At 38.1% G+C, this 21,233-nt stretch overlaps 1 protein-coding gene across 1 annotated transcript in view; it reads right to left on the bottom strand.

Moving 5' to 3' along the window:
• The window catches only part of COL6A6 (collagen type VI alpha 6 chain), a 138,892-nt gene that overhangs the window by 29,078 nt on the left and 88,581 nt on the right, over positions 1–21,233 (bottom strand). Inside the window, exons 25-32 of the mRNA XM_059390909.1 lie at positions 16,861–16,923; positions 16,012–16,062; positions 14,261–14,296; positions 12,044–12,106; positions 3,369–3,431; positions 2,311–2,346; positions 2,159–2,195; positions 334–345 (exon numbers count right to left, since the gene is read on the bottom strand). Coding sequence (XP_059246892.1) covers positions 334–345; positions 2,159–2,195; positions 2,311–2,346; positions 3,369–3,431; positions 12,044–12,106; positions 14,261–14,296; positions 16,012–16,062; positions 16,861–16,923 — 361 coding nt within the window. The remainder of the gene's footprint in view (positions 1–333; positions 346–2,158; positions 2,196–2,310; positions 2,347–3,368; positions 3,432–12,043; positions 12,107–14,260; positions 14,297–16,011; positions 16,063–16,860; positions 16,924–21,233) is intronic.

The following is a 21,233-nucleotide window of genomic DNA, read 5'->3' as shown; positions in this document are numbered from 1 at the left end:
CTAAATTCATAACCATTAGGCTACAAATACAATAGAGAAAATGAAGGGAAGGAGACAATTATTACAAAAAAACCAACAGTAAAATTAATAGTAATGTTAGTCATTAGAATATTAATAAAAAAATCAAACTACTTGGTTGAGAAACAGCTGTGAGACTCAGCTAAAGCTGTGTAATTGACTGGAGGCAGGTCTGTGCTACCAGAATGAGGCAGCAAAAACATCTCAGATGAAATTTATATCTTTTGGCAGGCAACACATTGTTTTAACTTGTCTTTCCAGATGTATGACATTTTGGAGGTTGATTATGACTTGATGTAAATAAAGATTACTCACCATGTCCGCCAGCTGGGGGAGAAGAACAAAGGAGATTGGGTTATTATTTGGTAGAAGAGAGTTTAGTACTGTGTAGGGAAATCATGGCAGTAGAAGCTCTGCCCTGTGTGCTTTTTGTAATTGACTCAAACACCGAGGCAACAGGAAGGGTCTGAAGAAAATGCAGGTGGATCCCAGCATCTTGGCAAAAACAAGACAGGGTGGGAGAAATGGGACAATATATAGCCATAAATCAGTAGCCTGCCACCAACTGTCAGAGGGAAAGAACCTTTGCCTGGGAAAGAATGTTACACTGCAGAGAGGTGCACTGAATTTGGAAAGGTTAAAAGGACCTAACGTCTCTTTATTCTCATTTTTCCCCATGTAGAGATCTGTAGATATTGATTTTATATACATGCACGTATATAGTCTGATAGGTATTTGTGTGTGTGTAAACATGATAGGTGGATTTACTCTGAAGCAGATAAAGCATCAATAAGCCTTAGGCCTGCATTGTCCAATATGGAAGTCACTAGCCACGTGTGACTATTTAAATTTTAATTAAAATTAAATGTATTAACTTCAGTTACTCAGTAGCACTGATCACCTTTCAGGTACTCAGAGTCACAGGTGGCTAGTGGCTACTATACTGAACAGTGTGGTAGAACACCTCCATCACCACAGAAAGTTCTGCTTTTGACTTCTCACTTGCCCTGTGCAAGACCCTGAGAAGGGACCTAGTTGTGTGATCATAAGATTATGTGCTTTTACAATAAGCAAAAGTTGTTGGCTGTGATTTCCTTTCTTGTTCTAAACAACCTTTTCTTTTGAAATAATTTTGTACCTATTTTTTGGATTTGTGATTTTGTACTGAGCCTCTCAAATTATAAAAGACTGGGTCTCATCACACTTGGTCTACCTTTGACTCATTATAGTTCCCATGGCTCTAATATCAAAAAGTAAACTGTGTTAAGTCAGCCCAAAGCAACAGATCTTCATGACTTAACACATATATTTTGATTTTCATCATGGATAGTTCCATTATGGTACAAATAGAGCTGAGATCAACACTGCATCCAAAGCTTTAAAAAGTCTGTGGCTTTGAGACCAAAGCTCTCTACAGAAAAGGGCTCCAAAATCATTCATGGTGTTTATTTGGGAAGACATTATACATTTGCAAATAAACACTAAATAGTCAATTCTTTGCTCATCTTGTATGTGGAATTCCTTTAATGGTGCTAACATATTTTGATAGAAGATGCTGCTATAGGAGTCTTAAAGCAAATTCAAAAGAGCATTTGCCAAAATAAATGCCTTTTTACTTTTAGAATTGGGAGAGAGAAAAAATATGCAGGCAAAAATCAATAATATTACCAGCAAATCAATCATTCAATGAAAAGTAATCAGGCATACCTTTGTAGAAAAGAAGTAATAAACAATAAACCGAAGTAAGTGACACCTTGTTATCACAGCTAGCTTTCACACCAGGTGAATTCAATCCTGTGTTATTGTCTGGTGTTAATCATTTTTAGAAGTTCAGGGTGACTCTCCATTGATTGATTTCACCATCAGAAGAGTTCTGACCTCATACCTCAATTTCCCCTAGGTTGAAAGCCCTAGACATATTATTAATTAGTGTTTGGAACAGGTTCCAATAGACATGAGGAGGGCAGTCAGAGAAGGCATTACTAGTCACCGATCTATGTTGACTCAAAATATATGCAGTGGCATTTCTAATATTAAGAGATTGGTTGGTAAATAGTCTCAATTCTGAGGGCAGAATTCACTGCTCTTCTTCTATGAATGCTTTAACAACTTGGGTGATCAATTTAAGCAGGATACTTACGGCTGTGGTCCCGAACATACTGAATGAGCTCACACATCTGTAGTTCAAAAATAAAACAAAGAATTAACCGACCGACTGCCAGGTCTTCAAGTCTAAAAATAAATAAATTTAATGGAGTACAGAGCATTCTGTTGGAATCAGGAGATACATACAGAAAACGAAGCCAGTCCTCTGGCCCCTTTCACACCCTAGGAGAAAAAAAGAAATGTGGTCTCATTGCTCTGTCCACTCATCAGTAGGAAGAATGTGCACTAACCTCAGAAAGTGAAGATTTCTAAAGTTTTTATTCTAATTAAGTTAGAGGAAGAAAAGAATACATGTAGGAGGATCCTCATCACTGAGTTAAAACTAACACTCCAGGGGAAATCAAGTGCAAGCAGCAAGCTTGAGGAACACAAACCTCCAAAGTCCACCTTCCTCCAGCCCCATCTGTGGGCAACAAGGGTTGTCAGAATCTAAGGATGGAGCTGAATACTTAACACTGGCATGAAGAGCTTTGGAGCAGGCTTATGGCTTATATACAGATGAGGCTGATCCATCTCTAATAATTGCCCAACCTTAGGGGACATTCAGAGTTCCTCAGCCCCATACTTTGCCTTGGCCACTGAACAACAGCTGAACTGAACCTTCTTGTTTCCATCATTGGTTGGATGATAAAGGGACCAGACTCAAACTGCACATCTGGAAAGGTAATCCCAACAGCCTTCCAAAAATAAATGACTATACATATATAGAGATCTGTCTGGATTGGGAATAGAAAGCACAAAGTGGAATTGGTTTTAATTTCACATTTTCAAGTCCATCTTTGGAATGGGAAGAGTCTGGCTATTCTCAAAGAAAGACACCCGAGGAAAAATGCCATAAAGCCCCACCCAGACTCCTGGAGAAAAGTTCCATGTGAATACAACTTGGATCATTTGTTCCCTGTTTATTAATTTCCTCTCCCTTCCCTTCATTCACTAACCACTTACTGAATACAGGAGGAGGACAAGGACCGGGCAAATAAAATTCACCCATAATTGAGAGCTCACATTTTAGTCCAATACTTTTCATTTCCTTCCTCAAATTCTCCTTACCTCATGAGAAATGGTGACTAATATTTAATCAGCAACCAGGTGCAAAGATAGAAAGCATGCACATTTGGGCAATGAAGTCTCCATGCATTTTATTGAGAAGAGGATCTGGTGTGATTTATGACTTTTCAACTTACCTTGCGTCCAGGAGGTCCTGGCTCCCCAGGGGATCCCATCTTTCCTGGAGGCCCAGCGGACATCTCAAAGCAGAATTTATTTATTTTAAAATTATATTTATACATATACATATGGTGTTTGTGTTTTATTTTACTTTTTAAAAGAAATATTTGTTAATTTGTTTGATAGAGAAAGCACATGAGTGTGCACACAAGCAGGGAGAGCAGAAGAGGGAGAAGCTGACTTGTGCTGAGCTTGATGTGGATTTGATCCCAGGACCCTGGGATTATGATCTGAGCTGAAGGCAGACATTTAATCAACCGAACCACCCAGGCATCCCTGGGTGGATGTGTTTTAAATGTCAAAGGGAATATACTTTTAGAACATTGAGAGATTTCCAAAAAGCACACAAAAGGAAAAAAATCTTCAGCAATTCTTTCACTTCCAAATAATCCTTGTTAACATTTGGTGTCTTTTGGTAGTTTTATATGTTTATGTATGTATATATATTCTTTTAAAATATAATTTTATACTTTTCCTGTTATTTTTTGAACTAAATATATCTCTTGAAGTTTTCATGTTATTAAATTTGGGGGGTAGGAATCATTTTTAATGGCTGTATAATATTCCATTGCACAGATGTACCATAATTTCTTTCATCAGTTCCTTATTGTTGGCATTTACGTTTGCTGCTAACACCAAGAAAAGCAACGCCAAGAAAAATGGTATGTTGTGATTCTTATTATTTCCTTAGGGAAGATTGCTGGAAATGGAATTGCTGGATCAAAGGAGAAATTTTATCTGAATGAGACAATAGATGACAACAAATAAGTGAACAAAAACCCCAGAAGAACAAAAATTTAAATATAAGACCCCTGAAACAACAAGAAGAATATACCTAGAAGTTGGCTGGAGATAATCTGTAGTGAAATGAATAACAGCAGTAATAAAAACAATTGCTGACTACTTGCTATATGACAAGAATTCTTCCATGTGCATTTAGCAGTATGATTTATTATAAAGAAGGCTAGAATTAAAAAAAACAGGGCAGTATTCCTAAGTTCATTCAAAATGCCATACGACTTAAAACATTTACAGAATGAAAAAATGAAGTCGTCTGAAATCAGCTTACTTTGTACAAGCATTACAAATGAGACAGGGAATAACTGTTGATGCTCTTTGAGTATTCTACAGTGTGCTAGGCTGAGTGAAAAAAAACCACACTGATTATATAGGAGATACAGATTAACCTCCTGGGGGAGGGGAGGGAATGAACATATACACTGAACATATACACTGACTTCTGCTCCCTCTCAATGTTTCATCAAAATGATGTAAGTAGATATTTCTATTGTAAAAAAAAAAAATTTGAAGGGTTTTATTTATTTGGTAGAGAGAGTACGAATAGGGGGAGCAGGCAGGGGGAGAAGCAGGCTTCCCACTGAGCAGAGAGCCTGATGCGGGTCTGATCCAGGACCCCAGGATCCTCAGCTGAGCCAAAGACAGACCCTTAGCCATCTGATTCATCCAGGCATCCCTAAGTAGATTTTTTTAAAAGGAAAAAAAAAAAAAAAGTGGGGCAGGGGAAGACTGAGGAAGAAGACAATAGCCACAAACTTCCAGAGGCTAGAAAGCAGATGTACAGGTGTTAAATGACTTAGCAGATATGAAAAAGCTGGATCCTAAGCCAGTAGCAGGGAAAGCCAAGAATCCATTCCAGCAGGCTCAAGAATTGGCAGCACGTACCTCCAAAAGTGGAGGTGAAGGGGAGGGGCTAAATCATTAGGAATCCTCTGATCTCCTCTCCATTCTCTGCAATTGGGTGAATGTCCCTTTTTCCATTCCAACAACAGAGGTAAAGCTGAGGGATCTGCACCAGGGAACTCCAGGCAGAGTTGAGTGCCCATGGTACCCTCCTGAGAACAGGGTGATCCGATGAAGATATGTGAAATAGACACGAGACCTCTCAGGTTTCCTTTTCCATGTGGTTTCATGAAAACTACAGCCAGACCTTCATCCTCAGTCAGGAAACTGAAACAGTCTTCTCAGGGAAATCTGACCAAAGAAAGAAGACCTAAAGATACAGATATCAGATGTCTGCTAAGTAAAGAACTCAGCCAGACCACTCTTCAGTAAAACCTGTAGCTGATCAGCTCTATCAATGTCTCTGGGGCTTCCAATTAGCCTTTTTGTTTTTACTTCTTAAATAGGAAGAGATAGCCCATTCTCCAGACACGCTGGGTATAGAGATCAATACAGAAAAAACAAAACTATAGGAAAAAGATTGTGTTGGACAAAGAAGCCATAAAAATACTAATTTATATCCTCAGAAAACTAAGAGAAGATGCTTCAACCATGAAACGAGACAAGATAGTGTAAAAAATATTTGGAGAACAAAACAAGCTCTTTAAAATTAAATCACGAGAGGAGCATTGTGAAATAGTCAAAGAAATCTCCCAGAAAAGTAGAGCAAAAAAGACAACCTGAGAAATAGGAGAGAAGAAAGAGATAAGGAGCAAATGGATTGCCTTTTTTCCCCCTCTCATATGAAACTTAGTGAAATTATTTGACTCTAAATTAGTAGTTCTCAACTAGGGAGAACTTTGTGCCTCTCCCCCCACCTCCAAAGGGAAATTTGACAATGTCTGGAGACATTTTTGTGTCTTATAATGGGGAAGGGTGGAGAAGGGCAGTGCCACTGACATCTAGTGGGTAGAGGCCAAGGAAGCTACTAAACATCCTACAACGCACAGGAGAGCCCCCGCAACTAAGAATTATGCAGCCCTGGGGCACCTGGGTGGCTCAGTCGGTTAAGCGGCCACCTTTTGCTCAGGTCATGATTCCAGCGTCCTGGGATTGAGCCCTGCATCAAGTTCCCTGCTCAGCGGGGATTCTGCTTCTCCCTGTATGCCTGCTGCTCTGCTTACTTCTACTCCCTCTCTCTGTCGGATAAACATAAAATCTAAAAATAAATTTATCTAGTCCCAAATGTTCATAGTGCAGAGATGAACACATCCTGCCTTAAAGTATGTGCATGTGTAAAAAAAATATATATGTATATACACACATACACCACACACACACATATATAAGGTTAAAAACCATGACAAAAAAAATCCTTCGGTTGGGAGGAAAAAAACAATGTGAAAATTTAGAAAAACTAAAAACACAATCATTCCAAGAAAACTGAAGAGGCGCTCAAAATTGAAAGCAAAACTTTATCAACAGAAACTTCTACCAATGGAAACTTCAACTTTTTCAGAAGGAAAACCTGGAAGTTTTCAGTGTCTAAACTTCAAATTCGGAAATATTTACAAAGATAGGGGAAAAGCAGCTTGGCAGGTGAAATAATAAGTTACAAACAGTGATAAATTGTGGGAAAAAAGAAATTCAAGTAATCAAAGGCCAAAAGTAAAAGTTCACATGCTTCCCATTGGTTCATTGTTTTATAAAAATGATTAATCTAGCACTGGGGGACAAGAACCCAAAAACAGCTGAACGTGTTAGCATGCTTCCAATGTTCGAGAGTAAAGTACTTCATTAACAAGTCAAGGGAAAGGATCCAGAGGTATTTCAATGCAGATGACAAGTGGATTAATTTCAAAGTGTTTTCCAATTATCTTTCTAATTATTTCAGTCATTAAAAAAACAAAACACAACATAGTGTTAAAGGACAATCATCCAAAAATATGCATGAAGAAAAGAATTATAGCTGAGATGCAGTCCTCTTAGGAGAAGCAGGATGGAAGCAAAGAGCAGATTCTTTATTTTGTATCCCTAAAACCCAATAAATAATGACTACACAGGCAAGAGGTGTCCAAGATGGTGTCATAGACCCTGAACTCACCTCTTGCCAAGGACATACCGAATCTCTATCTACCTAGAGAGAAATTCCTCCTGAAAAAGAACTGAGGGCTAACTGAACAGCTTCCACACAACAAAGAGTAAAGGGACCACAAAGAGAATGGCAGGAGGGATGGAGACACAGTAACCATGGAAACCCTACCCTTGATGCTATGAACTCCAGTACTATGAAATTCTCCAGGATAGATCTCATTAGGCTACAAAATAAGTATCAATAAATTTAAGAAGACTAAAATTATAGCAAGCATCTTTCCTAACCACAATGGGATGAAACTAGAAATCAATCACAAGAAAACTGGAAAAAAACCACAAATACATGGAACTAAACAATATGCTATTAAACAACTAATGGGTCAATAAAGAAATCAAAGAGGAAATAAAAAAATATCTGGAGATAAATGAAAATGGAAACATAATGGTTCAAAATCTTGGGGAATGCAGTAAAAGCCCTTCTAAGGTAAAGTTTATACCAATACAGGCCTACCTCAATTAAAAAAACCTCAAATAATCTAACTTATACCTAAAGGAATAAGAAAAAAAAGGAGAACAAAGCAAGTCCAAAGTTAGAAGGAAGGAAATCATAAAGAGCAGAGCAGAAATAAACGAAATAGAGGCTAAAAAACTATAGGAAACACTAATGAAACTAGGAGCTGGTTCTTTGAAAAGCTAAATGATAAACATTAACCAGACTCATCAAGAAAAAAAAGATTCAAATTAGAAATATGAGAGAAGGTACAATTGACACTACAGGGTACAAAGGATCAGAAGAAACTACTCTGAAAAACTATATACCAACAAATTGGACAAAATAGAAGAAATGGATAAATTCCCAGAAACACTGTTTCCAAGGCTGAATAAAAAAGAAAATCTGAACAGACCAATGACCAGTAACGAAATTGAAAAACTTCTAAAACAAATATCCAGGACCAGATGGCTTCACAGGTGAATTCTACTAAATGTTTAAATAAAAGTTAATATTTATTCTTCTCAAACTATTACAAAAAAAAGAAGAGGAAGGAAAACTTCCAAATTCATTCTATGAAGGCAGCATTACCTTAGTTAAAAAAACTGGGGAGAAAAAGCCCGCTGCAAGCAAAGAAAATTACAGGTCAATATCCCTGAGGAATATAGATGCAAAAATTTTCAACAAAATATTAGCAAACCTAATTCAACAATACTCATCCACCACAACCAAGTGTAATTTATTCCAGGGAACAAGACTAACTCATACAAATAAAACAACATGATATCAACATATTAACAAATGAATAAAATCTTGTGACAAAATTCAGCATCTATTCATGATAAAAACTCTCAACAAAATGAGTTTAGAGGAAATACACCTCAACCTAATAAAAGCCATATACAAACAAATTCACAGTTAACATCATACTCAGTGGTAAAAAACCAAAAGCATTTCCTCTAAAATCAGGAGCAATACAAGGATGTCCACTCTCACCACCTATATTCAACAGAGTCCTGGAAATCTGAGCTGAAGTAATCAGACAAGAAATAAAAGACATCCAAATTGGTAGGGAAGAAGTAAAACTGTCACTATTTGCAGACAACATGATTTTATATATAGAAAGCCCTAACAACTCCACCAGAAAACTATTAGAATAAGGGAATTCAGTAAAGTCACAGGATACAAAATTAATATAAGAAATTTCTTGCTTTTCTATACATTAATAATAAGGTAGCAGAAAGAGAAATTAAGAAAACAATCCCATTCACAATTGCATCAAAAAGAATAAAATGCCCAGGAAGACATTTAACCAAGGAGGTGAAAGATCTAAACTTAAAATTTTATGACACTGATGATGACACAACCGAGTAGAAAGATATCCTGTGCTCATGGGTTGGAAGAACTAGAATGTTCAAATGTCCATACTACCCAAAACAGTCTACAGATTTCAGTTCAATCCCTATCAAAATACCAGGGGCATTTTTCACAGAACTAGAACAAGTAATCCTAAGTTTGTATGGAACCATGAAAGACCCTGAGTAGACAAAGCAATTTTGAGGAAGAAAAACAAAATTGGAGGTATCACAATGTAAGATTTCAAGATAGACTAGAAACCTGTAGTAATCAAAAGAATATGGTATTGGCACAAAAATAGACACAAAGCCCAAAAGAAGAGAATGGAAAACCAAGAAATAAACCTATGCTTGCTTATATGGCCAATTAATCTATGACCAAAGCGGCAGGTATATACAACAGAGAAAAGACAGCCTCTTCAATAAATGGTGCTGGGAAAACTGGACAGATACATGCAAAGAATGAAACTGATCAATGTCTTATATATACACAAACTCAAAATGGATTAAGGACCTAAATGTAAAACTTGAAATCATAAAACTCCTAAAAGAAAACATAGGCACTAATCTTCTGGATCTGTCTGTAAGGGAAACAAAAGCAAAAATAAATAATTGGGATTATTATCATACTAAAGATCTTTGGTGCAATGAAGGAAACAAGCAACAAAATGAAAAGGCAACCTACTAAATGAGAGAAGATATTTGCAAATGGTATATCCAATAAGGAGTTAATATCCAAAACATATAAAGAACTCATACAACTCAACACACACGCACATACACATACAAAATCTGATTAAGAAATAGGCAGAGGACTTGAAGAAACCTTTCTCCAAAGATGTACAGATGGCCAACAGACACATGAAAAGATGCTTAACTTCACTAATCATCAGGGAGATGCAAATCAAAACCACAGTGAGATACCACCTCACCAGTCAGAAGGACTGCTATCAAAAAGAAATAGCAAGTGTTGTCAAGGATATGGAGAAATGGAAACCCTGGTGCACTGCTGGTAGAAATGCAAATTGTTGTGGCCAGTATGGAAAATCCTGTGGAGGTTCCTCAAAAAATTAAAAATAGAAACACAATATGACCCAGTAATTCCGCTTCTGGGTGTTCACCCAAAGAAAACAAAAACAGTAATTTGAAAAGAGATCTGTACCTCTGTGTTTATTGCAGTATAATTTACAATATCTAAGATATGGAAGCAATAGATGAATGCATAAAGAATGGATATACATACACACAATAGGATATATATATATATATATATATATATATATATATATAATGTATGTACATATACACACACAATGGAATATCACTCAACCATAAGAAAGAATAAAATTTTGCCATTTGTGACAACATGGATGGACCCAGAAGGTATTATGCTAAGTGAAATATGTCAGAGAAAGACAAATGCCATACAATTTCATTTATATATAGAATCTAAAAAAAACCCCCACAAAACAATAAGCAAAGAGAAAACCAGAACAAAAACAGAAAAACAACAAAAACAGAAATAGACTCATAAATACAGAGGATAAACTGGTTGCTGCCAGAGGGATGGTGGGTGGAGGAATGGGTGAAATGGGTGAAGGGGATTAAGAAGTACAAACTTCCAGTCATAAAATAAGTAAGTCACACAGATGAAAAGTACAGCATAGGGAATATAGTCAATATTATTTTAATAACATTATATGGAGACAGACGGTGTCTACACCTTGTGGTGAGAATTTTGTAATCAATGTAACTGTTGAATCATTATGTTGTACACCTGAAACTAACATTGTATATCAACTATATTTCAATAAAATATTAAAAACCCTGGAAAGAGTCAAAGAGGTAGAAATGATCAAGTGTAATGCAAAAGAGAATGAACACATAGGGGAGCAAAGAAGCTTCTACAGGATCCCTTAGAAGAGCAACAATGAGCTAGGGAAAAAACTCAACTCTGTACATAAAGCTCTTGTCATACTTGATAAAAAATGGGATCAGAATAAAATTCACTATGATGGACATTGGGGAGGGTATGTGCTTTGGTGAGTGCTGTGAAGTGTGTAAACCTGGTGATTCACAGACCTGTACCCCTGGGGATAAAAATATATGTTTATAAAAAATAAAAACAAACTGTATAAAAAAAAATTCACTATGATGACAAAATTGGAAAACCACCTCAAGTATCAAGGTTATAGCACTTTTTCTTTTCCTGCTAATTAACATGGTGTTAAGATCGGTTTACCCAATCAGTGAAGAAAAGAAACAGATTTACTGAGAGGCGATTATCAGAACAATGTCTTTCACAAAGCAGCCATGTCCTTTATACATGGTATAAATATAAAGAGTCAACAAATAAAAAAATCCATTCCTAACCCCCTGGAACCCGAATATGCTGATGCCTGTGAGACTATATTGTACACTTGTCTTCATTACGAGTGATCCAAAGCTTTCGGATATTTCCCAGTTCTTCTATGGAATAACAAGGATAGATTCAGCCATAAGTGGAGACTCTCTCATAAAAATTAGTAACAGTCTCTTAAGCTAAAAGGGCAGAGGATCTTCCAGGGTGTACGTCATTAAAAGCAGTTTAACAAAACTAACAGTGAAGAACAAGATGCTAGTGGACATTAGGCTGCACTAAATCTGCCAAGGAAATGGGATTAAACTAACCATATTTTGCCAGAGTGAAACTGTTTTTTGACCACAAGGATTCCTAAAACATTATTTCCAGAGTTGAGAATGGTACCTTGGCAGCCAGGACAGGTGAACTTGTTCATTAAAAGCAAACACATCTTTGCCTTCTTGCTGGTGTTGGAGGATGAGTCATACACCCATTTCCCTTTCCCAGGTTTGCCTTCAAAACATACACACACACACACACACACACACACACACACACACACACACTTTGCGATTCTTGGGGAACAAGTGACAACTCAAATGACTGTAAAAGCATGAAAAGGACTTCCCAAAGTAGCAAAGGTGGAAAGGCATTAGAATCGAAGAAGCTTACCGTCTTGCCTCTAGCTCCCTTGGGTCCAGTTTCTCCTGGACCACCAGGGTCCCCAATCTCACCCTAGATAAGTTCAGAAAAACACAATGGTTATTAAAATCAAAGAGCTATATCTCAATTTTTTTAAAAATTTTCAGCATAACAGTATTCCTTGTTTTTGCACCACACCCAGTGCTCCATGCAATCCATGCCCTCTCTAATACCCACCACCTGGTTCCCCCAACCTCCCACCCCCCACCGCTTCAAACCCCTCAAATTGTTTTTCAGAGTCCATAGTCTCTCATGGTTCACCTCCCTTTCCAATTTCCCCCAACTCCCTTCTCCTCTCTAACTCCCTTGTCCTCCATGCTATTTGTTATGCTCCACAAATAAGTGAAACCATATGATAATTGACTCTCTCTGCTTGACTTATTTCAATAAGCATAATCTCTTCTAGTCCCATCCATGTTGCTATTCATCTTTTCTGATGGAGGCATAATACTCCATAGTGTATATGGACCACACCTTCCAACAATTCGTCTGTTGAAGGGCATCTTGCTTTTCTCCACAGTTTGGCGACCGTGGCCCTTGCTGCTATAAATATTGGGGTACAGATGACCCTTCTTTTCACTACATCTGTATCTTTGGGGTAAATATCCAGTAGTGCAATGGCAGGGTCATAGGGAAGCTCTAATTTTAATTTCCTGAGGAATCTCCACACTGTTCTCCAAAGTGGCTGCACCAACTTGCATTCCCATCAACAGTGTAAGAGGGTTCCCCTTCCTCCACATCCCCTCCAACACATGTTGTTTCCTGTCTTGTTAATTTTGGTCATTCTAACTGGTGTAAGGTGATATCTCAATGTGGTTTTAATTTGAGTCTCCCTGATGGCTAGTGATAATAAACATTTTTTCATGTGTCTCATAGCCATTTGTATGTCTTCACTGAAGAAGTGTCCGTTCATATCTTCTGCCCATTTTTAAAGTAAGATTATCTGTTTTGTGTGTGCTGAGTTTGAGGAGTTCTTTATAGATCCTGGATATCAACCTTTTGTCTGTACTGTCATTTGCAAATAAATATCTTCTCCCATTCCTTGGGTTGCCTCTTTGTTTTCTTGACTGTTTCCTTTGCTGTGCAGAAGCTTTTGATTTTGATGAAGTCCCAAAAGTTTATTTTTGCTTTTGTTTCCTTTGCCTTTGGAGACATATCTTGAAAGAATTTGCTGTGACTGATATCGAAGAGGTTACTGCCTATGTGCTCCTCTAGGATTCTGATGGATTCCTGTCTCACGTTGAGGTCTTTTATCCATTATGAGTTTATCTTTGTGTACGGTGTAAGAGAATGGTCGAGTTTCATTCTTCTACATATAGCTGTCCAGTTTTCAAAGAGCTGGAGCAAAGGATCCAGAAATTTGTATGAAACCAGAAGAGACCCCGAATCGATAAGGAAATGTTGAAAAACAAAAATAAAACGGGGGGCATCACGTTACCTGATTTCAAGCTTTAATACAAAGCTGTGATCACCAAGACAGCATGGTACTGGCATAAAAACAGACACATAGACCAGTGGAACAGAGTAGAGAGCCCACATATGGATCCTCAACTCTATGGTCAAATAATCTTCAATAAAACAGGAAAAAATAAACAGTGGAAAAAAGACAACCTCTTCAATAAATGGTACTGGGAAAACTGGACAGCTATATCTCAATATGTTTTTAAACTTATTCCAATATGAAGATGTTTTATGTATTATTGGAAGGTGACTTATAATCACATTGGAAAAATTGAGCAAGGAGAAGAATTCAGGTTTTGGTTTTCCTTACATTTTACTTTCCTTTGAGCAAAGAAGAAAATACATATGATAGAGAAGGTGTCCACGTGAGAAGAAAAAATGAGGATTATTTCTTCCTTTACTTATGAATTTAAAAACTAGAAATTAAATTTTTAAAAAAGTCTGCTTCTGTCTTCCCCATTTTCCTCATAAAGATTTCTCCCTTTCTTTCTTTAGAGAGAATCCATACTGAGCGTGGAGCCTGATGAGGGGCTGAATCTCACAACTCCGAGATCATGACCTGAGCTGAAATCAAAAGTTGGGACACCTAAGTGATTGAGCCACCCATGTGCCCCTAAGGGTTCTCTCCATTCATTTTATAATTATCCTTCTTTTGTCCTGTGATACATTTTATAGCCTCAGGAGTAATTTCTAATTGATCTCTACTTAATGTGAAGTACACGGTACCTTAGGTCCACTTTCTCCGGGAAATCCTTCTTGCCCCTGTAATTGACAGTATAGAAAATTAATATTTGCACACATCACCAAGGTAGATTTATGCTGACTTTAATTTTACCTGCTGCCTTACTTGGTTTTAGCATCATGAATCAAGAGAGGGCCAAAACAACTAAAAATTAAACTGTACAGCACTATTTGAGAAACTAGCTCCAATTTCTAAATTAAGCTATTTATACCAAAATATCATGACAACTTAGATAATTGGATAAATGTGCACATATGAGGAATTACAAATCAGCTCTCCTTCTACTGAAGGCATTTAACAGGACAGTTGTCCAGACGGTCAAAGTGTTTCTGAAACAGTCTTCTTAACACATATTTCAATGGAGAAATTTGAGAAGCGTAGAGCCTAAACCTGATCATTGGTTTTCTAAGCTTCTGTTTACCTTACTTAGTCCAAGGACTATAATTGAAGACGTCTGACAATCCCCATTTGATGAAAATAATTTATTTAAAGTTTAGTTTCTGATTATTATAAGTAGAGTCTCCTCAAACATATATAAAATGCAAAAGAACAGAAAGGAGAAAAATCATCTAAAATCTCACTACCCAGAACCATTATAAATGCCATATTTTCTTTAGGCCCTTCAAAATTCATTTTTAGCACAATTGGGTTAAATATTCTTTTTGATTTTTTTATATCCTGGTTTTTTACTTGATATTGTCAGATAATTTCTTTATGTGATTGTAAACTTCATATACATTCATTTTAAAGAGTGGCTAATATTCCAGTGCCATAAGCTACTCAATATTTCCCTCATCAGATACTGAACTTGTTTTCAATTAATTCCCTATTCTAAAAAAAAAAATTTCTGTGGAAATGTCTCATTTATTAGTGATTTCTTTTTTCAAAGAAATTTTAGCTTTTTGGGGTTTGTTTATCCTTCCAGACAGCCTCTTGCATCATTCCTAGTGGGATTTAACTTGGAATTAAATTGATCCTTTAAAATGTTTTAAACCTTCCAACAAGAATTTGGACGTCTTCATTTAGTGAAGTTTTTAATTTCAGTAATTTTATTGTTGTAGGTCTCAAACATTTTGCAGAAAGGATATTCTTAACTCTACTATGTTTTTGTGGGTATTGTTTTTATGGTTTCTAAGTGATAATTGTTAGTGTATAGGAATCACTGGTTTTATAAATTTATCTATCTTACTTCCAGACCCTTAAATGTTCAAAATACAAAGTTGTAATTTTTTTAACATCTTAATTTTTTTTCATGTTCCAAGATTCATTGTTTATGCACCACAAAGTTAAAAGTCTTTATTTTTGAGTTATTGCTTGGCCCAATGCATTTAGAAAGACGCTGTAAAAACCTCTTACCAATGGTTAAACATATTAAGAAGAGAACTTTGGAATGCCTCCCCTAAGTAAAGCCTAGCACAGAGCTGCTAAGATTAGATGCACTGTTCGGGTTAGAACAAGTCAGGCACTGGCTGCACATCTTTGCAAAGGAACAGAAAATTAATTTTCAAGTTTCAGTTGTTGCCTGAACCTTAAGCCATCAAATTGTTTTTTCTTTTACCACAGTCTCCAAGGGATATCAACAAATAAATTATCAAAATCTATCTCCAAATGTCCAAGACTGCCCTATTTACTGCCTTTTTTTTTCTCTTGAATGTGTCAAAAATAAAGACCACAAAACCAAAACAAGCAACAGAAAACAAATGGAAATGTCCCGATTCCAGTCAATGTGTCTTACCTTTGCTCCTTTACTTCCAATGCTACCATAACCTGGGTTGCCATCATCGCCCTGTAAACAAAGGCATTATTTACAAATATCCCAGACTACAAACTGGAGGCAGGCTTCCTCACATAAGAATAAGACACCCAGTTTTTTGGTTTGATTAGGAGAAAGTAAGAAGTGGATTCTCTCTCTGGGGCTGGCCACTAACATTTGGTATTAACTAACATAATGGCACTAAAGGCAACTCTCAATGACAGAGAGAAATGGTGCTTTGTCCCTGAGGCTCACCTGTATCATCTGTAAAATGGGACTAAAAATTATAACTACCCATGGTATAATTATGAAGACTGAATGGGAAAATTTCAGGCATACAATAATCTCAATAGAAGGAGTTAGTGTTGTTAGCTCTTCTATTTAACACCTCTACTTTAAATACCTTTCAATTTGCTAGGTGAGAATAAGACCTCCTAAATGCCTGGCCAGAGGCTACTGCCAGACCCTTGCAGAAGGTCTTTGTGAGAAGTCCTGAGCACTAGGAGAGTGTGGGCTAGGTTTCTGATGAGCAAGTTCTGATGGGACGAAAGAATGGGAGAAGGGTTATGGGGATGCTAAATGTAAGTTTTGTCCAGTTTATCATTTAGCTTCAAAGCATCCCAGCCAGGATGTTTGGTACCAGGGAAGCTGCCACTTTAGGAGAGCTGGCTAAGGAACTAGTCCAAGTTGAGGATAATATCTCAGTTTCCAGAAGGCTATCAGGCTAGACTGGGGTGGGATCTTTAATGCACTCTTCAGAGAACCACATGGGATATCTACTGAACTAGAAGATTCCAAGTGCCAGGTCAAAAGTTGCGATCCAACACAAACCGGCAAGCCTCGAGGACCCGGGAGGCCAACAGCTCCTTTTTCTCCCAAATCTCCAGGTTCTCCCTGTCAGATGGAATGAAACATGTCCTTATTAGTTTGCTGCTGTTTATGTGTGTGTGTGTGTTGTGTTTTGTAAAGGAAATTGGAAGTGATGGTACTAAGACAACAGTTAGTTATACAATTGCATCCATGTGCATCACACACAGTGACAACAGATTTGTGGTCAGGACTGCGAATTGTGTGAGTAATGCAAAGAATTGCTGTTGCTGGCCAGTGAGGTCTCCTTCATTGATGAATGAAGTCCCAGCAAGTCTGATGCATTGTTTAGTGCAATCTGCCATCTTGGCAGCCCAGTGCCATGGACCACACCCTTGGAAATGTCTTACCATGAGCTCTGTACTGTTTAAAAAAATTAACAAAATTGTTTCCAAGACAATCCATCAAATAATCTGGCTGCTGCAAAGAAAACAGTCTTACTAATCTAGCTTGAAGTGCTGATCAAGATAACCAGGGTAGCACGACATCCATGGCAACAATTCCTGACTTCTGACTAGTAGAACATCTACTGTGGGTTATAAATCAATCTCAATATTATGTTGAGTCAAGTCCAGCTACTTGAGAAAGTTAAAGTTAACACAACTTTACAAAAGAAGGTTAACTCCTTTAAAAAAAAAAAAACCCCTAAAATTTTAGATTTTAGATTCATAGAAATGTTTAAGTAGCACAGAGAGTTCCTAGATACTCAACATCTAGCTTCCCTTATTGTTAACATTGTATTAGTAGGACGTGTTTATTACAATGCATAAAGGAATATTGATTTGTTATTATTAACTAAAGCCCATACTTTGCTCAGATTTTTTTTTTTTAAGTTTTTACCTGATATCTTTTTTCTGTTCCTGGATCCTATCCAGTATACCATATCATGTCTCCTTAAGCTCACTTAGACTATAACACAGTTTATCAGATTTTCCTTGTTTTTGATGACCTTGACGGTTGTGAAGAGTACACTGAGATAGTCTGTAAGATATCCCTGAACTGGGGCTTTTCTCACGATTAAATTGGGTTTTAGGGGCTTTAGGGGTAAAGACCACAGAGGTTAAGCGCCATTCTCAGCTCAACATTATCAAGAGAACATACTGTCAACACAGGATAATTATTGATGTTAACCTTGACCACTTGGCTCCCCTGCCCGTCCCATAATATACTCTTTGGAAGAAGGAGTGCAGAAGTGTGTGCAGCCCACACTTAAGGAGTGGTTAACTCATTTTTAAGGATAGAAAGGCAACCCAGTTAAGTGTGAAAAGTGGACAAATGGACAAATGTCCACCAGTATTGAACTCTGAGACTAAAATAGAATCGGGTTCCATGGATGGGAAACAGAAGATCACCTTCCTTGATATCTTTCTTTCAGGGTAGTGACTCTCAAAGGTAGCCTTTGGAGGCTACCTACCTCACGATTCCCTCAGGTCCACATGCAAAGGAAATTTCTGCCCCCCCCCCCCCCCCGTATAGTCTCTGGTAATGGAGCCCAAGAATATGCCTTTTTAAATAAGCTTCTCATCTGATTCTTATACACAGTGAACTTTGAGAACATCTGCTTTAAGGTAGGGAAACAAGGGAAGCCGTATGACTTGATCAGGGTCACTATGTAATTGGTACATCCAGGCATTGAACCCAGGATTAATCGCTAAATTGCTTGCCTCCCTGGGAACTTGAGCTTATTGGAGTAAGGTAGGATTAAGTGTTTGAGGCTCATCTCAGTTCACAATGAATCTAGAGGACTCAATTTATCTTGGGACTTCCCAAAGGATTTGGGCTTGCTTTGAGGGCACTTGTTTCCAAATTCTTGCCCCCCGCCCCTGAAAGTCCCTCTTATTAATAACGATCTTTTTGGCACAACTACCCTGCTCCTATCTATTTCCTTCTACACTCGCACCTATAACTGACCCTCACCTATAACCCTCTATTCCCGCCTACCTCTCTTCTGGTTCCTTCTGCACACCCTCTGGAGTGCTTTCATTTCATCAGCAAACCTTCTGTATGCATTCATGACATCTGCACACAGATATACATCTTTCCTCACTGTAAGATAAATTTGATTCTAAGCAGTGACACCACTTCTCCTGCAGCCTTCTTGAGGGTGAGAAGGCAGCAGTTGTCTCTGTTCCAAACTTCCCTTTTCAGACTACTATTGCTACAGTGCATGCTCTAGGAATCCTTCCCTGTTGGAGTTGATTATCCCTGTTTTCCATCTGTCTCATTTCGCCCTCCAATCAATGGTCCTTGCAACTTGACAGCTGGCATCCAACATTTCAGTCCTTCTTAGCAGATCTTCATTACAAAGCTAGCCCCTCTTCTCAAGCCCTCATTCTCATCCTCTAGGTCAAGGAATTTCTCCATTAATTATCTATTCTGACATCTTCAACCTTCTTTCTCTCTGTTTTCGTTTTCTTTGCCCAGACGCATACTATACAGTTTCTCCTATCATTGAAAACAAATTCCCAGGGTACCTGGGTGGCTCAGTTTTTTGTGCAACTGCCTTCAGCTCAGGTTATGATCCTGGAGTCCCGGGATTGAGTCCCGCATCAGGCTCCCAGCTCCACGGGGAGTCTGCTTCTTCCTCTGACCCTCTCCTCTCACATACTCACTCCTATTATTTCTTTCAAATAAGTAAATAAAAATCTTAAAAAAAGAAAACAAATACCCAGCTTCAGTCTGTGCTAGACTGGAAATTAATGTACCCCCTTTGCCCCCACACTTAGCTTCTTCAAAAAGTGGTTTATAGCCCTGAATTCATTTCTTCCTCACCAACACATTATCTAGTCCCTTTGTAGGCTCTTTCCCTTTCTTTCTCCTCCTCTGAAATGCTACATTTTTGAAAATATTCTTTGGAGCATCTTAGCCACCAGAGGCAATGGTTACTTCACTCCCCCTTCCTTATCTGTTCTGCACCAGCTGATACATTTGACCTCTCCTTCCTCAACTCTCTTCTCAGCATCCAGTATGCATTTTTCCCCCTCTTTTCTAATGATTCACTATCTCCTCTTCCCCTTCTTACAAACGGACACCACCAAGAGTCTTCTTAAAACTCCAAATGCTGGGGCGCCTGGGTGGCTCAGTGGGTTAAAGCCTCTGCCTTCGGCTCAGGTCATGATCCCGGGGTCCTGGGATTGAGTCCTGCATCGGGCTCTCTCCTCCATGGGGAGCCTGCTTCCTCCTCTCTCTCTCTCTCTGCCTCTCTGCCTACTTGTGATCTGTCTGTCAAACAAACAAACAAACAAACAAACACAAAAAAACTCCAAATGCCTCTGAAACTGCATCACTGACCAGCCCTAAACTCTTTCCTTTATTCTCCAAAACAAATGGTTCCCTTCATTCTGACACCACTCTTTCTCATGACTTTCCTACTTCTGGGAGGGTACTACACTCACGCCAGAAGTCCACAAGTCATCCAGCCCTCTTCTCTCTACTTTAGTTCCCTAATGGCAGAGTCCTCCAGAGTCATCATGAGCCCCTTCTATCCTCATCTTCTTGAGTCATCCAATCGCTGCTTGTCTTGGAGACTGCTAGAACACACCCACTAGTCTCCTAGCTGCCAATCCCTCAGCCTTCAAAATATTTCTACACTGAGTAGCCTATTCAAAATCCTCCCAAGTCTGGCTGTGTTCAAACACTCCATTAAAAAAATTGTAAACAACACTGTACTGGCTACCTAATAAAGTAAGTGACCACAGACTTTTTTTTTTAATGTGCCTATAAGACAGGATCATTTTTCCCCCCAAATACCCACACCCAGGATTTTCCAACCCTGCGCTTTCCTTCACATAGTTTCTTCTCTCTGAAATCCTTCATGCCTCCTCTCTGCTTGTCAAAGTCTTTCTTATCTTCTAGGGTCTGCTCCAAGTCTGTATCCTCTATGATGTTTCTTTTCCCAGCCCCAAAATACTTCACTAATACTATATTTAAATTTCCATTCTCAGACCCATATTCTGGTCTACTTCATGTTATAGATTATTGTCTTGAAAATATTCTAAATTCTATGGAGATTGATTCCATGTCATATCTATTATACAAACCAGAAATTCATTAAGTAAATATTTACTAAGCAGTTGCATGCCAGGAACTGTTCAAAGTATCCATCAGTGAGCAAAGAGTCAAAGATATCTCCTCTCCTGAAGCTGAGTTTCTAATCCAACAGAATACCAGTAGAGTGACTTTGTCTTAAAAGGTGTGCACAAATGTTTGCATGCATGGAGGAAACAAAGAAGAAAAGAAGACAGGAGGGGAGGGAAGAAGAGAGGGGCAAAGGAATTCCTGCCCCTAGAACAGTCTTTCTTCCCTGAGGTCTCCCCAGCTACGACTGGGTGTAGCCC

Source organism: Mustela nigripes, chromosome 2 (assembly GCF_022355385.1).
Source record: "Mustela nigripes isolate SB6536 chromosome 2, MUSNIG.SB6536, whole genome shotgun sequence".
Classification (NCBI taxonomy): domain Eukaryota; kingdom Metazoa; phylum Chordata; class Mammalia; order Carnivora; family Mustelidae; genus Mustela; species Mustela nigripes.
The sequence above is the reverse complement of the archived record's forward strand: the minus strand, read 5'-3'. Positions and strand labels throughout refer to the sequence as shown.